At 46.8% G+C, this 16,151-nt stretch overlaps 1 protein-coding gene across 4 annotated transcripts in view; it reads right to left on the bottom strand.

The window, feature by feature from the left end:
• CAMSAP2 (calmodulin regulated spectrin associated protein family member 2) overlaps window positions 1-16,151 on the bottom strand; it is a 205,368-nt gene that overhangs the window by 83,619 nt on the left and 105,598 nt on the right. For all 4 annotated transcript variants that reach the window (XM_019479352.2, XM_019479353.2, XM_019479354.2 and 1 more), the window contains exons 3-4: window positions 2,853-3,014; window positions 1,164-1,247 (exon numbers count right to left, since the gene is read on the bottom strand). In XM_019479352.2, coding sequence (XP_019334897.1) covers window positions 1,164-1,247; window positions 2,853-3,014 — 246 coding nt within the window. The remainder of the gene's footprint in view (window positions 1-1,163; window positions 1,248-2,852; window positions 3,015-16,151) is intronic.

Below are 16,151 nucleotides of genomic sequence, written 5' to 3'. Positions count from 1 at the left end.
TCCAATATTCCCCTTTTGAAAGGGCTTCAAATATGTGTGTCTGTACCCATAAACTTTCTTGTAGGTTTATTTATTTATTTTTAATAAATGAAGTCCCATGTTCCAAACAAATAATGTAACCAGCCAGGCATCCTTATCATTCTCCCAAAGCTAGGCAGGAAGGGAAATTTAACCCTCACATGAAAATACAGTGGGAAGGGAAGTGGAGTTGCAGCAGTCTGGTAATCACGCAACTCTGAGGATAAGGCAATACTTGAGTGTGTTCAGACTAAACCCCTTCCTCTTCACTAAAAAGAACATGTCTCTGTCCAGCAAATTGTGTCATTCAGAAATAAGCATGCCAAAGCAGTTCCTGTTCTGGAATCCCAAATACTGTTTCCATTGTATCATGAATTTGACTAATATACTATTTAACTAAATCAGCTCCAGTGAAATTGGTGAGGGTTGGGAGGGGGGAGCAAGAACTCTTGACAGGAAAAGATGTAGATTAGTTACTTTTCTGTATTCATGGCTAATCTAGTAGCCATTTATTACCATGGATGGTAAGCAGAGTGATGCTTCTTATTATTCCTCATTTTACTAATAAAATCTCTCAGAACAGCCCAAGTAACAAGAGGATCATTTCAAAAGCCATGATCAGATAAATTTAAAAGTATACTTCTCTTGTTAAAAACTAGATCTGGCTACAGTTTGGGTTTGTTTTAAATAGCATTTGTAATACACTATTCTTAGGAATTATCATGTCCACATCAGACTTGGCCACAAAGATCTTTCTATACTGTCAAATTATTCTTTCCCAAGGGAACAACTGCAAAAACAAAGAATAACTACTTACTGTAGTACTTAAAAAGATGCTGTCATGGAAGTAATGAAACTTTGACACTTTAAAAGCTTTCTTTCTTATTTAATATGCTGCACACCCTATACTTAGGTAGGCAAACATAAGATAACCACAACTTTGTTCATTTTTTCTTGTTTTTGACTTGTTACAAAGCATGATGATCCCATTAAATACTTGGCCTACCAACTAAACACCAACACACATTGTAACTGTAGTGTTGTCTGCATTTAACAGCTGCTTTTGCATGTGCACAAAATGAGTCCTGTTTATATGTATATGCAAATTCTCTCTCAGTTGTAAGACGTTAAATATTTTTACCTACCTTTTGACCCATGGGAGTTTCTATACCATGATGCTCTTTTAGTTTTTGTTCCTGTTCCAGTATGTCTTTCAAATGTTGATTCACCTAAAAAGGGAGGATCATTTTTAAATGGCCTCTTCTGTTTTAAAGAGGAACAGCCATTTCTGGATTTAAAACTGAGATATGACAACTAAAGTAATCAGGATTTTTTAAATCCAAATTCAGGTTCATAGTAAAACCAGGGTGAATCCATTGGCTGTAAGGCTCAAAAGTCAGTACACAGAACTTTAACTACTTCCATACCTGTCCCATACTCTACATTGATGGTTACTCTCCCAGAGGAGTGAGAAGAAATACATACCTGTCCCTCCAGCAGCCCAAAGGCCAGCTACAGGCCCTGAAGGATTAGTATGTGGCCTATGGGCTCCTGCTCAGCCACTTTTCCCCACTAGTTGCTCCTGCCACAGTAGCCAGAATTATTGTTTGACCCCAGCACTCTTTCCTACCCAGGGCAGGAGGTCAGACTCGATGATCTATAGAGGTCCCATCCGACCCTGAAAATCTATTGGGCTACCCCTCCCTCCTCTGGGTCCCACTTCCTGCCCTGGCTCCTACAGGGATGGTGACATGACGGGAAGAAGCTGAAGTGCCTGTGCTGTGCACACAGCAGAGAATGGGGCTGGACACTTGCCTTTTATGTGTTCAGCAAAAGGAGGAGCCAGGCTGAGCATACTGCAGGTGGGTGGAACATGTAGCTAGGAGAGGCCAGAGGCTGCTGAGTGCTGTGGGCACTACATGGGGGGTCAGAAGGGAGGAGGAGAAGGGGGCACAGGACTGGCTCTGCAGTGCATGGAGCTGAGCAAAAGGGAGATGGGCTGGGGCAAGTAGCATGTGACTCCTAGGTCTGTGGCCAGTGCTGTCTGTAAACCCAGCTGCCCAAAAGTTGGACAGCCATGAAGTAATATGTCCAGAATCAGCAAAAGTTTGTGGGGAGAGTTAGAGAACGATGGGTTAATATTTTCATTTAAACAAGTAGAGGAGGAATCTGAGATATGCTTCAACAAAATCAGATTTTTCCAGGCAGCTCCAAGTTATCATCACCAGCACATAGCTCACTGAAAGCATGAAACAATTTATGCTTTATATCTTACAGCACTGAGACACAATCAGCAAATGCTGTATTAAGTGTTTCAACCTGTAATCCAGGACCACCTAGAGCTGTTGACTTGACAGAACATTGTGTTACCTGTCTTACAGAATGATGAAATAAGATTTGAGATTTCTCTATTATGCAATAAGCGATCAAGTAGATCACCCCAAGATATGGCTGAGTACAAAAGAGATTCCTATTTCCAATCATAGTTAAATATACTAGAGAAAGCCAGGTCTTCATTGGCTCTGCCAAATGATTTATTAACAATTTCAAAAGCAAAATGTGTCAGCAAGTGACTAAATTTCATTTCTCCCTCACCTAATTTTGGTTTCTTTATGTAGCAGTAAAAAACCTTTTATTTCAAGTTTCTTCCCAGCTATTTTTTTTAATTCTTGCTGGAAGTAAAGACTTTTACTTTGTATCAAATGAACATTATGTATTAAATGAAGCCTGGAATATATGACTGTCTTCCAGAAATATATTTTTTTTTCATTTATTTCCAGCTAGAACACATTGATTCTCTATGCATTTTAACCTTACTTTAGATACATTCCTACCTTATTTATCCAGTACATGACAGCATCCTCAATGTCATAGGGTAGGTCTGTGGCTTGGAAGAAAGATGAATACTGCTGAGCACATGCAATCACTTTTTCAATACTGATCATCTCCACGGTATATGCCATCATCAAGGTATCTATCATGGCTAAATGAGCACTCTGCAAAGAGAAAAAGTTAGTTATTTTATGAGATACCATTTATTTAGCATGGAAAATTAAAGACTCTACACTATTTTTCCCTCCTCAAATTATGTGCGTGCATGTATGTGTGTGCATGCTTGCCTATTTTATAAGTATTTACAAAGATAAGCACAAAAAAGCACCACAGGATGTTTGAAGCCCGATAGCCAGAATGAGGGATAATGCTAAAAACATGAACAACAGATTTAAGAGGTAATGTAAAGAACAAGGGTGTTCACTTGAAAAATAATGCTTTTTGTCAAATAAATTTGTGTAGTCAATACAAATATTAAATGTCAAGAAGCAGTAATATGCAGCAAGTTGTAATCATAGTAGCAATGACTAAAGTCATACAATATTCACCACTAAGTTTTTATATAGCCAAAAGTGCATCTAATTATCGATAATTTCCCCCCCAGTACCGTGTTCATCCAAATCCAAAAGAAAACCCCGAATTCAAGATGAATTTGTTACAATTTTCTATGTGCAGAATCTAATAATTGGAGAGTTATCTTAAATTCATATCCCTTACCACCCACTGCAGCAAAGAAAACAGTGGCACAGGGGACAGGAAGGGGGCAGGCAGTGGGGGAAGCAGTTGGAGAGCAAGCAGTAGAGGGCAAGCAGTGGGGAGAGGCAGATGGAGGGGAAGCAGCTTGACACCTGCCTTTTTTGCCCCCATAAACATGCCCCCTCCCATGCCTGTCACCTCCCTTGTACTTTTGGGTCCATTCCCCCTTGATTTCCTACCCACAGCCTCTACCCCCTTGCCAAACCAACAGCAGCTGGCTGCTCCCTCTACTGCATGATAACCAAATTCAAGACAAGAGGCTTTTCCCACTCTATTAAGTGGTGGTGAGGGGCACCTTTTCTTGGATTTGAGTAAATATGGTAATTAAAAAAAAATCTACTTAAGCAGGTTTTATCTATGCTGGAAGTAAAGTGCAAAGCTGTGTGACAAACTCATTTTGATAACTATAGATAATAGATTTATAAATGGAAGCATTTATTTTTTATGTATGTTAAATTTCATTAGAAATATTAAAACTGAAGAATTTTTAGGCTATAGTGAAAGACTGAATATGATGGAATGGACTCACACTATAAGAAAAAATATTTTATAATGGGTGATAAAGAGAAGGAAAAAAAAAAGGTGACCAAACGCCAAGCATGAGAGCAAGTTGTGCTCGTGGCATGGGGGAAGTAGTGGGCGCGGCCTGATAGCTGCGAGATCAGCGGTCCCGGCCCGTGCTGATTGGCAGGGGGCGGATGGATGCAGCCCGTTTAAAAGAAAAAGCGCGCGCGCCAAAAAGCTGGGACCCACGCCATATCGGAGAGGCCTGATCACCCTCACCGGAGGTCCTGCGTCCACGAAATCCCTTCCCTCCAGACGCCCCCATCACGACTGAATTAGAGCTCTCAAGTTAACAGCGAGTTTATTTTTGAAACTGCTGTAAAGGAAACCACCTATACGAAAGTGTGAGTAAAGCATTTATTTGTTACACCGCCTCCTTGGTGTTTTCTGTCGACGGAGGGAGAGACAGGAGAAGGAGGAACAAGGCCCCGTAACCCTTTCGTCCCCGGCCTGTTCACGTAATACTTTTCTGGGTCCAACCATCTACCGTCAGGTTGGTCATGGCGTCACGAACAGGATCCTCGGGGCAAAAGGGGAACAAAGGAGACGATGAGCTAGTCAGGTATTGCCCATGGGGGAACCATCACCGGCCCCCAACCACAGACGCTGATACTTTATGGGCCCATGTGGCATACCATCAAGCTGGGCAAGACAGGAAGATAGGGAGCTATGTCTCCATCCACCCGACCGAGGGCAGCGGGGAGCCGCTTAAAGAACGGGTCGTGTCTGGCCTCAGCCCTGCAGCCCTAGGATGCCTCCTTTCCAGCCCCGCGGTTCTTTATCACCCGCCCGACACAAAACCAGAGGCGTTACCTAGCTGTGCCAAGCCTACAGGCACAGATGACTGCACTGTTGCGGAAGAATACGCCAGGTGCATCCAGTACCTAAAGGAGGGGAGTGGCTGCGAAACCCCCCCCCGATAAATTCAGATGCCCCAACCTCGATCCCGGGGGTGCCGAAAGTGAAATCCTAACGGCACTCCGTGAGAGTCTTGAGACCGATGGGCAGGACGCCACAGGGTGGACAGGGCAAAAGTGGAATAAGGGAAAGATGATTAATATCCTGTTTCACTCGGTGACCACCCTACTACAACACGCGGCGAACCAAACCAGCATGACAGATACGCTGACTAGGACGGCCGTGCAGCGGAGTGCTGCACAGCCCGAAACACCGCTTAAAGATGGCACTGTGGGGGAAGAAGAGGGAGTGGCCAAAAAGTTCCGGGCAGGAAACCCCGACACTAGCGAAACCCCGTCGGCCCCGCCCGAGGAACCGCCCCCGTTTAACACCCCGCCGCAGCTATATTCCGCCCTTCCCGCTGACATAGGCGTGCACCCGTTCTGCATGCGAACCCCGTAGCCATAGTGAAAACTGTCGTCGATGGTGCGGGAACCCGCACCCTCACTACCTTCTGCACGCGCACCAGAGGGGAACTCCAAGAGTTGGCAAAAGATACCCAACTAAATCCAGGTGAAACACTGGTGATATGGTTGGGATGATTAATATTAGAACACGGGTCAGATTTAGTAGACCCTGAGGAGTGTACTACCCTAATGCGCCAACCCTCATGGAGTGGAGGAGCATGTAGCGACACGACTCAAATACTACGCAACCAGGTTTAGCCAATCCCTTTGTGTGCTGCCGTGGTCCCAGCACTGCTAAGCCGAACTCACGCTTGGCATGCGGATCCACCCAATGACTCATCGCCCGCACAGCTCCTGTATGCAATAGCGGGAGCCAGTTACTTAACCTGGGATGCCGGACGGTATCCACTGACCCCGACTCCACACCAGGCAAACAGTATTTGGCCGCATCGCTGGTGTCACGATCCTGGCAAGGTCCCTGTGTCTGCACCAGCAGTAGAGGCCTGCATTGAAATTTACGGAGGTACGAATACACCCATGTTCCGCTTGTTATTACACCCACTGGTAGGGGGGCCGATAGGGAACGTCCTAAGTAGCCTGGGAAAGCTTTCCACAGTACAAAAAACAGAACCCAAGCTCACCCCGCCAGTGGCAGTACAGGCGGTGGGAGCGTGGAAAACACCAACTAGAAAATCCTGAACTTATCGCTCGCCGCGCAGACGACCACCGGACCGCACACCTGAGGAATGCACCATGTTTGGCTTTCTGCTAAGCAAAAGCGGCCTGACAAAGAATCAGCTTTGTGGGTTAGGAGATGAGGGGCAAAGAACACTGGCGCTGAACTTAGACTTTAAGTCTAGCGGGCAGGAGCTGGACAGAGAAAAAAACGAGTAGCGGCCGTCAACGCAGGCAGCGACAGCCGACCCCCCAACGACGAACGCCCGCATGCAACCTATAGTGTGAGCGCAACTGCAAATTCTACCCCTACCCCTATACGCTTTTTGCTAGATACGGGGGCCCAAGTAAATGTGTTGAAACCTGAAACGCCCCATGTCAAGACATCCAAAGTCATCTTTGTACAAGGGCTAAATGCCACGACATCTGCGCCCGTGGTCAAGTTTTGGATCAACAAAAGGGCCCTGTATGGAGTCTCAGAGGGCATAAACATCTTGGGCATCCCCGCAATAAAAGCATTGGCCTTAAAGAATGCCATATACCTAGCACTCCCGTGGACTGTGGCACCAGGCGAAAAACACCAGCCAACGCTAGCAAACCCTACACCCTGGCGGTATCAGCCAATCCCGACGCACACTGGCCTGCAGCCCCAGATCCGAAACCTCTTGGCTGACCTGTGCAAGCAAGGGTGCATTCAGCCCGAAAAATCCTCCACCTACCTTTCGGCCAGATGGGGCATCCCCAAACCGGGAAAACCAACGGAAGCCCGTCTAGTGGTGGACTACCGACAGGCGAATCGTCGCTGTAACCCGCTCCAAATGCCAGCCGCACAAACCGTCACAGACATCCTCGATGGCATAAATGAGATGCAGAAGGGTGGAGAGTGGTTTGCCACCACACTAGACTTAAAGGACATGTTTTATTCGATCCCTATAAATGACCCGCATGGGATCCTTAATATGTGCGTAGGCGGACAAATGTTTTCCTGGAAGGTTTGTCCACAAGGTTACCGCAATGCACCAGCACTAGCAGCTACAGCGATGAATGGGACGATCGACAGCTTTGTTCATTCCCACCCAAAGACTGCAGATGTTCGCATCTGGACCTATGTCGACGACATTGTCATCATGGGGCACGATTGTGCCGCGGTCCGCGCCACCACTGCGGACCTAAAGGACCACCTGAGCAATCAAGGATGGACGGTAAACCCAGCCAAGTCCATGAGCGAGCCATCCTCGGACATTAAGTTTTTGGGGACACGATTCACAGGACAATGGCGATCGGGGACGGCGCACAATGCTGCCCCTGAGTTGTCCTCACTTTGGCCGACCACACAGGCAGACTTTCAAGGCCTGCTAGGCCAGCTAAATTGGTTCCGCAATTTCATAACGCCATCACATTTAAAAGTTATCCAACGGTTGCAACACCAAATTCGCAAGAAAACACGACGCAGAGTCCCATGGAGTGAGCATGACCAAGCCGCGCTGGAAAAAGTCATGACAGAGCTTAAAGAGATGTGTCTTATCGCACCCCCCTCCGGCAATCTTCTGACAATTCATGTGGGCTACACCACAGAACATATCTGGTTTACAGCCAGTGACGCCGAAACAGGAAACCTCGCGTACACCGGTCACCGCACACTCAAAAGCCACCAACATCGGTATGGTTGTCTAGGAAAAGTCATGCTCGCGGCTCAATTAGGAGAACACCTCGCGACGAGCCCAGGTGTACTTGTTGCACCCGGCGGCACCACACTGGGATTACTTAACCCCAGCAAAATCCACCCGGAGTATCAGGGCATGGCAAAAACTTGGAGCGCCCTAGTCCTTCGTCACCAGTATTACTGGTCGACATGGCAAGTCGTTGACAGAGAAATGATTCCGGCCGCCGAAGAAGATGATCCCACTGTACTATTGTATGGGACCACATCCCCGGCGTGGATAGCTTCAGATGGTGCATCCCGTGATGGCGGAGGATATGGATATTATTGTGACCCCTGTCACGACTACAAGCTCCAAACGTCCCATCCAGGAGAGTCGGTCCAAGCATCTGAACTACGAGGCTTTCAACTAGCTCTTGAACACACCTACCGTCACCACGATGGGATGCCTCTGGTACCCGTCATAGCTGTAGGCTCAGAATATATATACAGAATTGTCACCGGAATGGCACAAGTTACAGAACACACAACCCTCTGGGATGATGTCAAGGCCACTTTACTACGTTTCTCTGTTCGCCCCTTAATCAAGCACACGCACTCTCACCGACCTGACACGGACCCCGTACATGCCGTCATAGATCAGCTAGTGGCACACCGAGGACCCATGAACCAAAAGGACATACCTCAGTTACACACCATTGACATCATAGACACTGACCCCTTCCTCGCTTGGCTCCACAAGCGTTGGGGACACCTTGGAGCAAAAAGGGCGCAAGCTCGCTGGAGGGAGCAAGGCAACAAAGGACCGAGCGTAGAACAATGGAAAAGAATAATCCAAGCCTGCTCTGCCTGTGCGTGAGAAAAACCCGTGCACCACGAGCACCAAAAGGGCGCCTATGACCCGGCACACTTCGCTCCAGGTAAGGTGTGGCAAGTGGACCTGCTCGGGACACTCCCAGGAGCCAAGCCACCAAACAAGGGGCTAATAATCGTAGACCTGGGAACCCGTCAAATCCTAGTCCTCCCCACGAGGAAGACCACCGCTCCCGTAATTCAAGGATGCCTACAGCTCGCTTTCGCCCATTGGCAAGTGCCCCACATCATACACTCCGATGGAGGACCACCTTTTAACTCCAAAGGCTTAGAGCAGTTCGCGATAGAGCATGTTCAGTGGCATCACCATCTACCCTATCACCCGCAGTCCAATGGCGTCGTGGAGCGCCAGATAGGACTATACAATGAACAGTTAAGGTTAAAGGAAAATGGATCGTTCAAGAACTGGACCAAGTACAACAATGATGTACTAATTATCATGAACGCCGCTAAAGCTTTGTGGGATGAACGCACCCTGATGCCACGTCCGCCTTGGAAGCCATGTTACTCATCCCAGGAAGCAGTGTGGCTAGCCATTCCCACAGCTACCAGCAAACGCCCAACTCCAGCTCCCGGTGTTGTACTTAAACTCAGTGGGTACCCGAATACCTATTTTGTCTCTCTTGAAGCACTCTCACCCGCACGCACCGTCTTGGCCCACCATAATTGGCTAAGTCGACGTAGCACAGTTTAGTATACATTACTAACGAACCCCAAGTTTTGTTTTCCAGCCTAAAACGGTATGAAGTTGCCGATGCACGACATGGTGTGAAACTCGTATTTGGGACAACTGTCGCCGTGAGTGAACCCATTGGCGATGACCCCGGCAAAAAACCACCATGCTGCATTTAGACAGACGCGGTTGGATTACTGACTCACTATCTGACTTATTTGCAAGTCTTGAGTGAAATTTTACACTTTTGATCCTTATTATGTATTTGTATTAGATGTTGTATTTTGTATGTTTCAATTTTGTATATACCCACTTACTCGCTATGTTTGAGCCTGGCATTTGGTCAAGGGGGCATGTGATAAAGAGAAGAGAGAAAAAAAAGGGTGACCAAACGCCAAGCATGAGAGCAAGTTGTGCTCGTGGCGTGGGGGAAGTAGTGGGCGCGGCCTGATAGCTGCGAGATCGGCGGTCCCGGCCCGCGCTGATTGGCAGGGGGCGGGTGGATGCAGCCCGTTTAAAAGAAAAAGCGCGTGCGCCAAAAAGCTGGGACCCACGCCATATCGGAGAGGTCTGATCACCCTCACCGGAGGTCCTGCGTCCACGAAATCCCTTCCCTCCGGACGCCCCCATCACGACCGAATTAGAGCTCTCGAGTTAACAGCGAGTTTATTCTTGAAACTGCTGTAAAGGAAACCACCTATATGAAAGTGTGAGTAAAGCATTTATTTGTTACACCGCCTCCTTGGTGTTTTCTGTTGACGGTGGGAGAGACAGGAGAAGGAGGAACAAGGCCCCATAACCCTTTCGTCCCCGGCCTGTTCACGTAATACTTTTCTGGGTCCAACCACCCACCGTCAGGTTGGTCATAATGGAGATTTAAAATGTTCACAGTTTGTTTAAAATAAATGTGTATGGATATAAGCTAAAACATGATTGTCGCAGGGCACCTTAATGCCTGCTCCTAAGAGAGGAGAAACTGCCAGGGAGAGAGCCCTGGCAGAACCAAGTGAGCACAGCTGTGGGTTGCAGGAGCAACTAAGGGGAGCCAGATGCCTGTAGGGGGCAGGGCCTGGCCCTTATAAAGCCCAGGGCCGAAGCCAGGCTGGCAGTTCTCTGCCAGCAGCCGGAGAGGCAGGAGCTCCCTCGGCCGAGATATGGGAAGGAGCCTAAGTCGCAAGTACAGCTCATGGTAGCCCTGGAGGCTTGAGCTATGATGAGGAGTTATGGCCAGGCGGCTTGCATTTGTGTTACAGCCTAGGGGCTTGTGGTTTTGCTTTGTGTTTGTATTATTACACCCGGAGGCTTGGGCGAGGCTGTAGGGGTTGGAGGAGGCCTCAATTACTCGCACGTCAGTGCGTAAGCAGCTGGCGGCGAGGGGCGCGGCCAGTGGGTCGCGGGCGCAACCCGTAGGTTGCAGACGGGGATCTAGACCCCGGATTGCGTGTGGGGGAACATAGACCCCGAAGGCGCAGCTCGCACGCCACTGCGCGAGAAGCTGGCGGCGAGGAGCGCGGCCAGGGGCGGGCGCAACCCATAGGTTGTGGACGGGGACCGAGACCCCGGATTGCGTGTGGGGGAACATAGCCCCCGGGCCCCAGGAAAGGGGCGGTATTACTAAGGAGCCCAGTGTGGGCGCGGAGAGCCCTCAGAGAGGAGGAACGCCCTTGTACGTTATTGAGGAGCCCAGTGTGGGCACGGCGAGCCCCCAGAGAGGGGGAACGCTCTTGTACATTATTGAGTAGCCCAGTGTGGGCGCGGCGAGCCCCAGAGAGGGGGAACACCATTGTGTTTTATTGAGTAGCCCAGTGTGGGCGCACGGGCACAGCAAGCCCGGCCGCAGGCTAGTGCGGCAATCCCCCTCAGACTGAGGCAGGGCGCTGCGGTTGCCCCTGAGAAGACAGGGAGTAGCAGTGTGGGGAGCCAGAGTCAGGGAGGGTATCCGTGCGGTTGGCCCATAGGACCGGAGGCCCGCTAGAGAGTCCCGGAGCGGAACCACACCGGCAGGGGAGGCCCAGAGTGGGCCAGACGAGAGTCCCAGCAAGAGGCTGGGCATGAGAGAGGGAGCCCAGGGTGGGCCACAGTAGAGAGACAGACCGGACAACGTTCTTTACATCTGCGAGGCTTGGGGCGTGGTATCAGGGGAGGTAGGAGCCACGCATAGCCCATAAGGCTAGGGCGCTTGGGTAGTGCCCATTGTACGGGCAGACCCACGAGGGGTCCAGGAGCTGACAGGCCCGAGGAAACACAAGGCAGCCTCCCTATTACATATATTCCATCAAGACGTGGCGGGCGAGAATGGAGGGTGCCCTCGGGCCGAAGTAGCGCGGTGAGAGGGCCTCAAGGAGATCACGGCCCTCTGTGAGGACCCCGCCGTGACAATGATGTTCTATGTTAACATGAAAGCTGTCAGTTCTTTCTCATTTTAAGGGCTACCAATAAAGCCATGGTAGCAGTTTATGAGAAGTTTGGGGAAGGGAGATTATAGAGATTTTCATTCGGTGGAAGCTCTAGGGGTTGTGGGAAGTAGCTTACAGTCAGATTCCTTTACCCCCCTCTTGTTGTAAAAGAGAACAATAAGTTCCTATATTATCATCAACATTTTTCATGAGCTGGAAGGTTTTCCAAATGACAAAAGACTAAGCTCTGTGTAGCGTTACCATTGCAACTAAGTTTTATAAAACATCACTCATACAAACATTTCGTAGCACAGTAATTATAACCATGACAACACTGATGACTAATATAAGCTTCAAGAAAAGAGATGTAACATGATGTTTAATAATTATGTTTAGCACAGCATATGTAGAGCATCCAACACCATTTCATAAAGTATCTATGCACTATGTAAAAGGTAATGAATTGCATTGTGCTCACCCTGTTCTTTGTACGTCTCCCAAATATCTTTAGAATTCTACTAGCGCAAGTGTGCCTTTTTCCATGACAACACTAAACATCGAAGAATCTGCCTGTTAAAATAATACTAGCATCCAGATCAATTTTAATTAGTATGTCTTGCCAGTCACACATCACAGCATCCAAGCACATTCAGACTTCATTTCCGCAATAACAATCCATTTGGCTTCCATCACAGTCCCACTGAGCATGCTCTAAACAAGCATCACTCCCAGCGTCAGCAAGGTAAGTGTATATCATCAACTGTCATTTGAAAAGTCTTATTCTAAAACAAATGAGACTTCACTGTGCTTTTCCCTTAAATGACTTGGAAATAAGTTTCTCCCCTTAAATCAAAAAGCTGGAAATTAAGCCTTGTTCACACATAAGGAGGGATCTTCAAATCCTTTTAAAGTACAATCCTGGTTTGAAAATTGCAGAATACATCATTTTAAAAAAAAAAATGTGTTATATTTTCTGATATTGATAGAAAACATTTCTGCTAATTTAAGACAAGCACACCTTATTTCTACATTTAAGTTTGGCTAAACTTCTATTAAGTGACCACTTGCATAGTGCTACTCTGTTAAAACTTTCAAAATGCCATTGCTATTTTTTTGTACACTTATGTAATGAACTAGCTATTAAATTATTACAAATAGATTTAATCTTTTAGTCATTTGTTATTGTTAAAACTTTAAGTAAAATACAATTACATAAACATTTGCTTAAATGATTTGAATTCAAGGTTTTTTTCTACCTTCTAATAAAGTATACAATACTCAGAATTGAAATGATCCGAGTAAAAAATGTTCATTGTTTCAAAAAATTAATTAGATGTCAACTGCTTAAGCAAACTAGGGAAAACAGAAGGACTGACCTACAGAGAATATTATATACTACAATTCCTAGATTTAGTAACTCGCTTTGCGCAGACAGAGTAATCTATTTTGTACCTCTTTTTTCTTATATCATTTACCAAATAAAATGTTTTATTCCATGTCTTAAAGAATAAATAGGTAAATAAATATTTTCTTTCTTTGGATATCCTGCTTGGATTAAGAAGTTATTTGGTCATGACTCAACCACAAGAGGGGAGGAGGGGATGTGTCTGAGACAGACATATTGAGAAACTAAACTTATAATTTGTTTTTATGCCAGTAAGTAAAAACAAACTTCTCTATAAAGAGGTATTTTGGGGTAAGTGTGACAATTTCTAAAACCAAGGATAGTTTTCCATACATTTGCAAGTAAACCAAAAAATGCATACTAAATGTCTGAATCCAGCAAATTCATTGTGACTAATAGGATCATATGTTCTTCCCTCTTATGCATCACAAATAATAACAAAGAAGTCTAAATTCGGCCTTGTGTTATATCTGTCCAAAGCTACTCTTTCCAAATTTTTTTTTTAAATCTAAACATGGAACAGTTGAAACACCTTGTGGAATATTATTCAAGTTTTTTCCCCTCGTGTTTGTTTTGTAGAGCTAATAGAAGAAAAGGAAAAATAATTTGCATCATTCACATGAAAGCCATGATTGAATAGACACAGGGCATGTCTACACAGATTTCATAGATTTCTAGGGTCAGAAGGAAGGGACCTTGGAAGATCATTAGGTCCAACTCCCTGAGCCTGGGCAGGAAAGAGAACTGGGGTCAGATGATCCCAGCCAGGTGTTTGTCCATTCTCTTCTTAAAGACCTCTGAGGTAGGGGAGAGCACCACCTCCCTTGGAAGCCCATTCCAGATTCTTGTAACCCTTTGTGACAAAGGTGACTCTCAAGCCCAGTGTTAGCACCAACACGCCTCTGTCTCTGGGCAAACTACTTGCCTTGCTCACCTGCTATGCCTTATCTAATTAAGATGTTAAGTAGGTGGGCATAGAGATGAGCTATGGCAACGTAGCTCATTGCTACGGTGAGATAGCACTGGCAGGCTCAAACTGATGCCAACACAACTGTGCAGGAGGGGAAACAACCCATGTGCCTCCAGGACTGCGCAGTAACTTGTCAGGTAATTAGGAACTGTGTCTTCACTATCACTTGCTAAAGCAAGTACTAAATGACTGCACCTTAACAACTGCGCAGTCCAGCACATGTGTATACACACCCACAGAGAAGCACCTGGAGTCAGAAGGTGACATTTCTAAATAACAATTTTTTTTTTTTTAAAGAACCTCAATTACCAAAAACTTGAAGAAAAATGGAATTGAGATTCCTATTCCACAGATGAAATATTGAAACCTTTAAATTCTCTTCCAGCTCACTAGAATGACTTGGCAAAAGAAAAAAACTAAGAATCAAAACAATGGACTCCAAGATCAAGGCCTTAATCTGAAATACTTTCAGCAAAGCGTTCCTTTACCCTTTAAAATTAAATGCTACCAATGCTCCAATTTTTATTTTTATTTTGCAGACTTAGCCATAATAGAAATAAACTGTAACGGATTAGGAGTGTTATTGTAATACTCCTGTTTGAAATGTGTTTGTGTTGTTATAACATTGCATGCCTCAGTTTACCCGAAGCTAGTAAACAGGAAAGATTGGGTTGAGACAGAGAAGCCAGGTTTGCTAGTTACATGACAAAAGACATATTTATCTACAGAGAACTGAATAGCTTTGTTGACCCAGGAATGGTGGGGATTGCTGGTGACATCCAAGAACTTTCAGGAAAGCCAAAGAAAGTAAGGACAATAATAACTAGAGGAATGTGAAGAAGTAGAGTGTCTGGCCAGGGAGGAGTATGAAGAGAGTCCAGTGAAGAGTTTTGAAGTTTCAGATGAGGCAACTGGAAAGAGAACAGTGGAGCAATCTTTGGGGATGCTCTGGACTGTACAAATTGGTTTGCTGACAGAACTTATTAGCTCTTAGAGAATGAGGTGGGCAAAATACAACCTGTTTGCAACCCAAGTGTGGGATGCAGCCTGGAAAGTGGGGCATGTGGCAGGGCTGAGGCAGCATGGCAATTGGACTGGGCTTTCTGGCAGCCCCTGCAGCTGTGGCTCATTCTGCCTTGCTGCATCTGCCAATCTGCCCCACACCCACCAAAAAAAGGCACCACATGGAGCAGGCATAGTCTCCATAGAGACTTGCTTGAAACCCTGACAGGCAAAGTGTGCTCGTCTGGGTGGATGGGACAGGGCCATGGGTCGGAGAGCAGGGAGTGGCATCTGGGAGCAGGACAGGCAGCTGAGGCTGGAGCTGGAATCACAGGGTACTGACAGCAAGGAACTGTGGCTGGGGCCTGGGTCCAAGGCAGAGCCACAATCTACTTCCTGCATGTCCCTATAATGAACGCATGTTTTGCAACCAGGGACATGGGGAGCGATTTGCAGCCTTGCCCTGGCCACCTGTCCCATGCTATTACTACCTCATGATCCTGGCCCTCACCTTGGGTTCCCATCTTGTTCCCTGCCTGCCCACAGACCCGTCCCACCTGTCTAGCCGAGTGTGCCATGCCTGCGGGGATCCCAGCATCTATCAACACCCTGCCTGTCCACTCTATCCAGTGCCCCCACTCACGGGTGAGGCAGACAACCCACAGCTGGATAAGACCAGCTGCCCGCTTCCTCAGCCCACAACAGCTCATGGAAACTCCTTAAGTGGCCCTTGAGCCCAAATAATTGCCCATCCCTGCCTTAGAGAATGGCAAAGAAACTGTGGCTAGTTGGCCTTTGCTCCAAAAATTGCCTTTATTGAAAGCTGTCTGCTTTGCAGCTGGGAACTTCAGGATGCACTTGCTGTCCCAGACAGGAGAAAGTCCCGCTTTTAGGAGCTGAACTGTAAGCTAGTGCCTTGACTCAAACCATAGAATAACCGGGGACAGTGAGTGACCAAAAGAC

Source organism: Alligator mississippiensis, chromosome 5 (genome assembly GCF_030867095.1).
Source record: "Alligator mississippiensis isolate rAllMis1 chromosome 5, rAllMis1, whole genome shotgun sequence".
NCBI lineage: Eukaryota > Metazoa > Chordata > Crocodylia > Alligatoridae > Alligator > Alligator mississippiensis.
The sequence above is the reverse complement of the archived record's forward strand: the minus strand, read 5'-3'. Positions and strand labels throughout refer to the sequence as shown.